The 11,255-nt window shown below is 35.8% G+C and overlaps 1 protein-coding gene across 2 annotated transcripts; it reads right to left on the bottom strand.

Moving 5' to 3' along the window:
* Nucleotides 1–120: 120 nt before the first annotated feature.
* LOC140856667 (histone deacetylase 2-like) lies at nt 121–8,958 on the bottom strand. 2 transcript variants are annotated; one of them, XM_073254738.1, is made up of 11 exons: nt 8,634–8,958; nt 8,494–8,549; nt 5,168–5,285; nt 5,027–5,089; nt 4,316–4,384; nt 4,071–4,237; nt 3,867–3,931; nt 3,743–3,789; nt 2,668–2,712; nt 2,442–2,492; nt 121–720 (listed from the first exon to the last, which is right to left on the bottom strand). In XM_073254738.1, the coding sequence occupies exons 1-11, from the start codon at nt 8,745–8,747 to the stop codon at nt 493–495; spliced, it is 1,023 nt and encodes a 340-aa protein (XP_073110839.1). In that variant the 5' UTR covers nt 8,748–8,958; the 3' UTR covers nt 121–492. The 2 variants fall into 2 exon arrangements, with proteins under 2 accessions (XP_073110839.1, XP_073110840.1); XM_073254739.1 differs by having other exon boundaries at nt 519–720; nt 2,442–2,498; nt 2,666–2,712.
* Between the last annotated feature and the right edge of the window lie 2,297 nt (nt 8,959–11,255).

An 11,255-nucleotide genomic window follows, 5' to 3' on the forward strand; every position in this document is an offset into this window, starting at 1 on the left:
TATCACATGGAGGCTGGCTAACACCACACATCAAACAAGAAAGTAAAAGAGATGCGGACAGAATTTCTTTACAGATTATTCCCTGCCCACCAAGCCCCTGCCCCCGATTCCCACCACTCCAATATTCCTTTTAATCCTTTCGAAAAATTACAACACGTGAATGGTCTTAAATCAAATTTAGTGAAGAAAACACTCTTTAGATTTCTCTTTCAAATTGATCATCAAATTCGCATCACTATATACACACGCATATACATATATTATATATTATTGACCAGATTGCTAGTTGATCCTATGGGGGAAAAGAATTTTATACCTTACTTTTCAAGGTATTTTGTTCCTTCCACTGATGTGATGATTGTTACAGTGATTGTAACAAAAAATTTAATGATTTCACTATATCAGCATAAAAATCAAAATAACATTCATGTTTTTTATCACATGGCAATGCAGAACATGAGGTATTCGAGTATTTTTCACAGTATGACCAATTTAGAAGTTGGTCCAATGGAAGCAGTATAGCCCTATGTGTGCACGTGTATTTGTGTTTGTGGTGTAAATGAAATGAAACAAAATAAGTTTGAAGATGCACATGCTTTGACGAACAAAATATAAGGATAAACAGGAATATACCTTCAATCTGCCCAAGGGATCTCCATCGAGAATATCAGTGCCAGCATTGTACACAACCAACTCAGGATTGAAGTTATTTCTCGCAACCTGCAACCCAAATTAAAATTCATACTCTAAATGGACAAAAATTTTAATTTATATATGATAACAAAACTTACACATATTTTTCAATCAAAGAGACAAATGAATGTGTTTTTCAGCAAAGATAGAGCAGTAGCAGATAGACTACAAATGATGCACCTACAATAGTCAAAACTTTTTGACCTAGAGCACATTTTTAAAGATATGTCCAAATTTAGTTATCCAGAATGCAAAAATCTTTAGCTTTCCATGGAAAAGGTTGCATCATTAATTCTTGGCATACAGCAACAATCACAAAACACAGCCTTGCTCCATTTAATGGATCACTCTTCATGAATGCATCAGTAATTGTTTCTATCAATGTTCACATCCCTAACAATGAAAGCCTTGTATAACCATAACGAGTTCCAAAAATTTATTGTCCAGAATTTCACAGAACTCCCATCCTAATGTAGGCAATGTCTTAGACTGTCCACCTAAGATAATATTTTACCATACCATTGAATCAGAATCATTCCATGAAATATCTTGCATCCTTTAAGGAAGATTCCCGATTGCAAATCCACCTCCTCCTCCTCGCAGGCCTATTCCTTTAGGGACCACATCATACGCCAGTTCAGTTGTCTAACAAGGGAACTTATACCAATAAGGCATAGGCCTTCGACTGCAGATGGTCTAAAAATCTAAATCTTCTCCAATTGTTCTCAACCATTTAACCAACTCCAGAAATGATAAGATGTACTGTAAGAAAGCCAATGTTCTTGGTCGGATGGCTTTATCCACAAAGTACCACATGAGAGAACTTTAAAGCAGAAAATAACCCAAGCACAGTCCAATTTATGTTTTCAATTTGAAACACCAGATGCAAACGATAGGGAAGGCCCTAGTGCAACAAAACCTCAGCTCTATCAAGTACCATCCCTTTAGCCAGTAAGATTCTGATCACTGCAAACTTCAGAAAATTTACCTAGATATCAGAAATAACTCCCAGCATTCCTGGAGCAACTCCTATTTGCTGGGCATCATGGTAACACCAGAGTACCATCCACATACGGGCAGATGACCAAGTGATATTGATTCTAACTACATGAAGAGGTAATGTATTCCTCTGCCTTGAATCCCTAAAACTTCTGCAGGAGTTCACAAAACATCCCACTTGTCAAAGCTAAGAATGCTTTTGTTATCAGGCAGTCACGAATCCACTGGCACCACAAGAGGGGGAAATGATTTCTTCGATCATCCAAGAATGGTATCCCATAATATCTTATCATACAACTTTTAGAAGTTATATTTTGCGGAACACAAGCTTGTTCTTAGTAAAGAAGCACTAAACAGTTCATTGGCCGGTATATGTAGGATTATACATAAAACCAAGCTTGTTCTCTACTACCTGTAGTCCTGCATACTTTGTTGAAAGTTGTTCTACCAATTCTTTCCATGTTGACAACTATCATAACAAATTTTTTAACTCACGAAGACCAGAACTTTAACATTGGCAACCCACAAGTTCTCTTCAATGCATCCATTTGGAAATTTTAATTTATCAGCAACATATCAATGTATTAATCGACTTTATCAAACATCAGCATGTTTTAGAATAATGATCATTTATAGCAATAACACTGATTCCATCGACATCCACAACAAATGCTTGCGAACAACATTGATCAAAATAGACAAAGACTAGCATAACAGACAAATTCAAACATAATGTGATACAAATGTACCTTGAGTGCTTTATCCAATTGCTCCAAATACTCATTTGTTTTAGTCCCACTCTATCAACATGCAGATATACAAGGGAAGAAGTTAAACAAAAACTGAGATCAAAATACAACTTGATATATCACTACAAGAAAATAAGATGAAAAAAAAAAAAGAAAACAGCTTGCTACGTGACAAATAATATAAATTGGGGTTGGGGAGGGGGGTGCAGAGGCACATTTAACTCACTAGTAATTCAACTTTCTGGTCAATGTATCTCCTAGCCTCCAGATCCTGTAAATGAAATCATAAATCCTTATATCAAAAATGAATCCATAAGAAACAGCTACATTTTTTTTCTTGAGGGGGGTAGAACAAAAGAAACAGAAGCATCAATGTTCGGTATCACACTAAAGTGGGACATACAAGCTTTAGATGAGAATAACAAAGACAAGGATGTTGAAACAAGTTTAGGAGTTCACTTAAAGAAAACCTTTTCTTTGGGCCGATCGGGCAAGGGGCAGGGGTGTGGCATATGAGAAGATTTGAACAATAGGAAGAAATGATATAAAGAAACTTCCCATTTTAGCAAACTTATCGTAACAACCAGAGATTCTGGGTTCAAGTCATGGTGGTGCATCCCCAAGAATTTAGATCTAGGTAATCATTGTACAGGTTGGTCTCCCTTTTTTCTCTCAAACGGGGGGAAAAAAAGGAAAAGACTCATCCAAGCATATGAATCAATGCAACATCATGCCTAAGATCAAGTTGTTGGGATCAAGGTATGCTGTATCAACCCATACTGTCCCATATCAGACAAACTACACCATATCGATAAGGTATTGGTATAGTACCAAGGTTCAATTTAGTATATGACTTGAACAGAGCGGAACCGTCCCATACTACCTAGTGTCAAGTGGTACCATAACTGGGAATGAGAAAGAGAAACGTTGGAAGCCTATCTCAGCGTGGCATGCATACCGTACCACCACCATATAGTACCAAACTGGTAACGTACCAGTAGGGTTCTCGGTACTAGTTTTGCAGACCTTGGATGTAATAAACCTTGTTTCTATTTTCATATCTAACTTATGCTGCAAAGCAACTGAGTTTGATAAATCAAACCCTTTCAGTAAATCAGTCAAATCTAATTTTAAATATTAAACAAAAAAACCAATTCTTGGGTGTGGAAGACATGGGCCTATTTTAGTCCTCACACATTGCCCCTATTTGATAATTTAACAGAAGCAGTTCAGCTACTACAAAGAAGTGATGGTTAATGCTCAAAACTAGTTTAAAAATATATCTAAAGGATATTGCTTACAAAAGGATATATTCCAGAGTTGTAGATGTCCAAAATATAAACTCTTCCTGCAAATAGAGACATTGTGAGAGCAATTTAGAACAGGTTATTAATGCCAACACACTTAGAGGAAAATAAGGCATACTGTCGTTAGAGAAGTCTATTTCATGGCCATTTCCTTGGTGAGCATCAAGGTCAATAATCATTACCCTGCATAAATTGCAGTCATGCAGAATAAGACATCTTAAGGAAACTATGGAAATTATAATACATTCATTTATATCGTATTTGTGAAAGAAATTTTCTACAGAGCGCATCAATTGATTCTTTTAATCAGCAAACCTATTACCTCGAAATATTCAAACGAACAAAGGCAAAGTGAATACAAAGAGAAATGTCAGCATATGCACAAAATCCACCTCCTTTCTCTGCTGAACAATGGTGGAATCCCCCACCAACATTAATGGCCCATCCTCGCTCTATCGCAAGTTTAGCTGCCAAGATTGAACCACCAACCTGCAATCTTTATAATTTAGTACCTCATAAATTTCAAATTTATCAGATAAGCAAATATAAGCATAAGAAAATACTAACCTGTTTGCGGAATGGGAACAGCACTTTCTGCTGCACAAGACAGTTTGGAAGGATTGCAACAGGGGGTACCTAAGATAAGATGAAAATGATCAGTTCAGCATCTATACATTTGTCACTAATTGATTTTGGGTGATAAAGAACATAAGAAATTCATTATCGAAATGCACAAAAAATGCATAGTTCAAAATGCATAAAGTGAATGAAATCACACAACTGAGTCTACCTATAACTTGAAGATCTTCCACCACTATTAGTACACATTCAATGTCGGACTTTCATCATGAATACTAGAAGAAAAATAAGTGAAGAAAAATTCTAATTCAGGTTAGCATGTATGCATTTGTAATAAATGATGACAAATACATGACCACTACCAAATGTCTCTTTTGTCATGCATATTTAAAGTCTATATGCATGTTTGACATGTTCCACCCATGTTAAAGATTCATAAATAATTGCGAAAGGAAAGGAAAAAAATAACAGATTAAGTGCTTGCTGGATCAAACAATAAACATAATTTAATCCATCACCTTTTCCACTTCTAGCATTCAAGATAATGGTTCTGAAACTAGCAATGCTTGGTGGGCATTAAACTGCCTATGGGTCAAATGCAGTGCACACATCATTTATAATGTACTGATACTTAAAACTTCAGTTGAAAATTCATAGTGTATGGCATACAAATCCCCATGGCAACTAAATAAGCATTACCTCGACAATAATGGAAACCGTTAAACTGCTTTTAAGACTGCTCAGGTATGCTTCCGAATGAACCTGATTAAAAAATTTATGCAAAGCATTCAAAAACAGCCCAACATATCATATCTCGTGCAAAATACAGCTTCTTCTTACCACAAGCAAATCATCTTTTGAAGCTTCTAATGGTTCTACGATTCGAACCCACTCTAAAACACCTTCTTTAATCAGAAACTTGCAAATACGACCCCATTTTGAAGAATCAAAAGGATGCCTGCACAATATATTGCCATATTTCAGCAAAAGAATAAGAATAACAAATAATTCTGTTGAAAATTTATAATCTCTTAATGGAGGACAAGATGATTTCAGCTATTGGAAATATTAAATGTCTCTATCTTCTCATGATTCTACAGGGTACTATTATTAATAAAAGTAATTTTCGTTCCCAAATAATTATTCTTAATTTCTAAGCGATATTTTTCCCTTGTACTAAATGCAAAAAAGCAAAATATATAGTGATCAAAAGCACCTCGTCGAGGCCCAATGAAATTGAATAATGTGAAGAAACAAACAATGTGATTTATCATCAAGAATAAAATGAAAATGATTTGCCTTCAACTTGTATAGTGATTCAGTAATGAATCCTTTTCCCAAGAGGGACCATGTCTGTCTTTCGAAAGGTTGAGAACAGATCTTCTTAGGTCCGAATGACATACAAAAGTTTGAAGTTACAGCCTTCACGAAGGAAGATTCCAACAATATTTTCTTTTCATCAACCCGTCGATCCTAATTGTCTCAATCTAGGATGCCAGTCATCAAGAAAGATTGAACTGTCATGCAGCCATATATTAGAGGCTGGCATTAAAATAAAATCTTAGTCAAAGATTTCGTCATTCCATTGATGAGTCTACAAGGAACCAAACCATGACCACAGATTTCCAAAACCTAGAATCCATAGCTGAGATACATGTGCATCCCACCAGCAAAATTCATCATAAAATTGAGGTTGGCTAGCAATTCCTGATAAGGGTGTTATAACGTAAGCTTCTTCCATCCCTTTCTTTTAAGACTTGCACATTATGGCACTCTTCTCTCCCAAAATTTCAAGTCTTTTGCATATTGGCATACCTTCTCAAACAGCTCACCACCACTTTATCCTCAACTAGGGTGACTCCTACACTTCCTCCAGCATTCTCATTTCTAGCTCTCTCTTTCAAATATCACCACGCATCTATCACAAAATTCATCTAACCCAAGACCTTAAATGTTAATACATCACCAATCTAATGCATACCCAACAATTTTGTTCCTTGATTTTGAAAGTTTGTTGTTATCACATAATACCCTGGAAGTACTTCTTCATTTCATTCTCCCTAAACCAACACTTTAGATGTCTCCATCTATCTTTGCTTTCACAATATCCAGAATAACAAATATATTCACAATGTGGTATCTTGTAATCATCAACTTTAATATTCATTACATATCAATCATCCAAAAGTGAAAAGAGAAAGAACAGTTAAGCCAACATTGCTGTGAACCACAAGAACTAGAAACTTGGTTGTCTCACGGAAATTAATTCAATAACTTGTATTGCTCTTCGATGTAAGTCCATATTGATCGTAGTGCTGCTTCTAACACATTTTTTTGATACCACCATCAAATTGACTTCATGATAACATATCATAAGACTGATTCTCTAAGATAATAGTACTCAGTGTGAATCATTATTGGGAACATTTCCTTCAAAAACCTAAGAATGAGTAACCTCCATATTCCTGATTTTTTTAGGACAAAAGTCCAACTGGTTCCCATATACTAGTCTTATCTTGCTGCTGAAGCTCCCAATTACTTCATAGTCTGGTACATGAATAATTACAAATGGGTGGAACAAATGTGTCAATTCCTTCATTGAGATAGTAAGTACCACAAATTCCAACTTAAAAAATATATATCCCATGAAGTACACTTCTAGAACTAATTAACCAAGTTTCTAAATGATGATACTTATGTAATATACTAATATATCATTAGATCCTAACACCTTAACATTTCTCCTATGCAAACACTCTTTTGATTCATAAACCGAACTACAAAACTCATGTTTACTTCTAACTACAAAGTCTACAACTCCAAATTCCATATGAATCCTAGGACAACAATTTCTATGAATGATCTTTCCGTCATCCATTGAATTCATCAAGTTTTATCAATAATGTGCTATCTCCACCTTGGGCAAGCACAATGACTTGTATCTCTAACATTCACCAGATTTAGTTACTAACAATTGACAAATTGTCATGCCATGGGAAACTTAGGTACCTATGCTCCATGGTGCATCAATATTCAGCATAAGTTTCAAAGACTTGAGCTACTGTCCACAAAGTAGCTAATTACAACTGTCATTCAGACCATTATGTCAGTCATTCTAGTCCATTTGAATCGTCAAATGTACGGTTATTGGTATCTAATATGTGCTAATCTTTAGAATAATTTGTGAGGTTTATTGCAAATAAGGGCAGAGTTCTATATTCCAGAGGGACAGAAACCATTCCAATACAAGACTACATATCTAACTCCTAAACTGGATTTAACCTGATATGTTTGTCATCTCTGTAGCTCAGCAATAGTTTCTCATTGATGAAACACTCAAAAAGGAAAGCAAGAAATAGAAGAAACTGTTGTCTCCCAATGATTAAGATGAAACAAGAACTTAACCCAGATTCACCAGTATTCACAAACCAAAAATTTATTATGTATGAACCACTTAAAAGGGCAAAACAAGAAGTAGGAAAAAGCTGTCATGGTGGTCTCTGGAAGATTCAGATGAAACAGGAAGCAACTAAACGCTGATTCCTTTCCAAGACTAAAACATCTACCTGAAAGAAGACAGAACTTATTAGGATTCATGAACCAAAAACCAATAATTTATCCTTCAAGAACCACATAAAATTGTAAAACAAGATTTCCTTCAAAAAAAAGAAAAAAAAGAAAAGAAAAGTTGTGTCTCCACGCAATTTAGATGAAACGAGAACCAACTATCAAATCATAAGCCAAAAATAGCGGGGTAGAATTCACCAGGATCCACAAACCAATAATTTCTCATTAATGACCCACATAAAAAGGACCAATACGAGATTTTTTGGGGGGACGAAAAGAAGACCGTCTCCACACGATTCAGATGAAACAAGAAACCACAAAACCCTCTTTTTCCAAGATTATAAAACAAATACCTGAAAAAGAAGGGCGGGATTCGGAAATAACTCACAAATCAAGAACCAATACTTCGATTGAACAGCCACTAAAACAAGAAGTAGAGGAAACTGTAATGAATTTTTTTTTTTAAGAAATAGGAATCTTTAGTGATTCAGATAAAACAAGAACCAGCTAAACCCTACTTCCGTTCCAAGACTATAAAACATGTACCCAAAAGAAAAAAAAAGGAATTCACAAGAATTCACAAACGAACATATGCTTACAGCTTCTCAATTCCAGCAAATGCTATGTCGTAGGAAGTCGAGTAGATCAACGGAACCTGAAACCAAGAGATAAAAAGAACTAATTCCTTGTTAAAGATTGGGAGAAGTCATCGTTGGAGGAACAAAAAGAAACCCGTCACCTTGGAGGAGGGCACATCGAAGTATAGCTTGCTGGAGAGGATCCGACTGCGGTGGATGGTTGCGGGGGCGTTGGCGCGTCCCGGCACGGCGGTGGAGGAAGACGCCGTTTCCATTTCCAGCGAGAGAGACTTGCGGAATAGCACAGCAGCGCGAGAGAGAGGAGATGCTCGGCGGAGGATTTTAATCTTGGGGGACAAATTCCCTCAACCGTGCGTAATAATTAAGCTGAGAAAAGGTTATGCGCGCCACTCCCTTCTGGCACCCTCTTTCCCGACGATAGTGTTACACAAAAGCAACCGAACGTTCCATCTTGCCGACCCCCTTTGCCGCCCGGTAGGCAATCAAGGGCCTGCGATATATGCAGACCTGTGCAAAGTAGGCTCTCCCGTCGGCCCGGCCCGGTCCAGCCCGATTCGCTTTCCGCTGGTTTTGAATTGGGGTTTCCAGTCATTGGGGTCTATCTGGTCTGGATTTTAAAGGTCCAACATATGATCAGGCTAAGCTTGGCCTTGATATGTTTTAACCTAACCCAACCCCACCTAATCAATATATGTTATATATTTAAATTATTTTATTTATCTATTATATCATAGAATATAATTTATTATTACTGCCCTCCAGTCACACCAATGCTATGCTAACTATCACTCAAACCGGCTCACCTATTTATCACTCCTTGACTCCTGTCTTTGATATGGGTTGTATTTTTCACATTAAAGAATGATGTATCTTCGTTTGTACAAATCCACCATCGCACTGCACAGTGGCCACTTTCAGATCCATGAAGGCAAATGGATGAAAGAGTTCGAGATGCTTTTAGATCTATGTGGAGCATGATCTAATGATCGATGCCGTAAAAGAGGATTGATCATTTTTTTTGCACGAAAGGTGAAACCTCTTCCGTCGCTCCTCCTTTATGCCTGCTTTTCTGGCCGACATCTTTCTCTCTCTTTGTACCTTTCACAAACCAATTACTACTGCCACTCTCCGTACATGAAGCTGAGAAGCTATAACTTGTAATGTCTTCCCGCCCCATTCCCGATTCAAACAAATCGGGCACAGTAGAATAGGGGTGCATAAATGGTTTAGTTAATTAAAAATTGAATCAACTATTAATTATTTTGATACATGATTCAATTTTTTTAAAAAAATTTAGCTTTGATTTAAATTCAAATCAAATTCTTTTAATCGGTTTGATTTTTGATATTTAATTTAATAATTTTGGTTAACTGAAAATCAAAATTATTTGATTTTTTTGATTTAATATTTATATTTGGACTAAATATTACTTGAACCAAATAGTCTAGTTAGATCGTGCCAAATCCTACAGTAGATAACATGCTACGTTACCCCTTGTATTTGACCAATTTCCGATTGCATGCCATCGACTATGCATCTGCTCCGTGAGAAGAGGTTTCTGCTTTAAGTTTAGAGTAAGTTCATTTTCAAATGTTAGTATTCTGAGAACATATTTGTATAAATTTTATATTTTTTTTTATTTTTTTGAGGCCTTGTTTAGATGAATCAGATTGATATTATTTTTTTGGATGATCTTCATATTTAGAAAAACGTGTGACAAAATTTTAAAGTAATTTTTTTAAAAAAATTTTTTTTTATGATTTATTTAATATAATTTTGAATCAGACTCATTTATCATGTCCTTTGATCCATCTAGACTAAGTCCAAGTGCAATTTCGCGATCCAAATAGTAAAACTATTAAAGGATTTAGTAAGTCTAAATCAAAAAATACAGCATAAAGAAGTCTAAAATTGAATTATCAAATCGAATTGGATTGAAATTATTTCGGTTTGGTTTGTTTGATTTTAAACTATTTCGATTCGATTTTTGATTCTACAAAATGCAAGTTTGAAAGTTCGATTTTTTAAAACTTCGGATCGGTTTAAATCGAAAAAATCGAATGTACACTCCAATAGTAGAAGAGAATAGAAGAGAAAATCTTCCATTCTTCCTCTGAGATTGAATCAGGCCCAAGTTGGTTTAGGCCTTCACGTCAGTGCTCGACTGCCTCCAAGCTTCGAATTTCAAATCTAAAATTAGATTGAGTTTGGCTTAGGGGTGAAAAATTTTCATTGAATTAGAGCCAGAATTGGTTTGAACTTTGCCTGACCCGTTTTGTGCCTGGGTCTAGACATATCTTTCAAGTGTATGCACTGATTTTTATGTGAGAGTAACGATAACATAGTAGATGTTTCTTGAAAGTCGAACCTTTCGGTATATCAAAGTGCTTGAATGTAAACCACCTGGATGTTTTCACGTTAAATATGAAAATATTACAAACTAAGTGCTACTTGTTATATACAATTCCTCTTGCAATAAGACATGCTTGGCTAAAAGGCTGAAATTAGTTTAATGTATGGAGGTCGTAAGTTGACCAATGAGTTACAGAACCAATATTATGCCGGCACGAAGAAATTTTCATGTTCGGCAATGAATAGTCCCAAGTATTTCCCATGCAAAAGTTTTAAATCTTAATAAAATTTTGACGGTTCTAACCAATATATATATAATTGTAGGGGTTTGATGACCCTAACAGCAGGAGTTCATATAGGCACCAAAGTATGGATGGAGAATGGCAAAATTATAGCAAGCTAGTATTTGC

The sequence above is a fragment of the Elaeis guineensis genome, chromosome 3 (genome assembly GCF_000442705.2).
Source record: "Elaeis guineensis isolate ETL-2024a chromosome 3, EG11, whole genome shotgun sequence".
NCBI lineage: Eukaryota > Viridiplantae > Streptophyta > Magnoliopsida > Arecales > Arecaceae > Elaeis > Elaeis guineensis.

Excerpts from the sequence above, each read along its gene's own strand:
- LOC140856667 (XM_073254738.1), bottom strand. The coding sequence starts at position 8,747 with ATGGAAACGGCGTCTTCCTCCACCGCCGTGCCGGGACGCGCCAACGCC. Across the intron at positions 5,286-8,493 it reads TTTGCTGGAATTGAGAAGCT|GCATCCTTTTGATTCTTCAA; the intron begins GTAAGCATATGT and ends TATATTGTGCAG. Across the intron at positions 721-2,441 it reads AATTGGATAAAGCACTCAAG|GTTGCGAGAAATAACTTCAA; the intron begins GTACATTTGTAT and ends TTTGGGTTGCAG.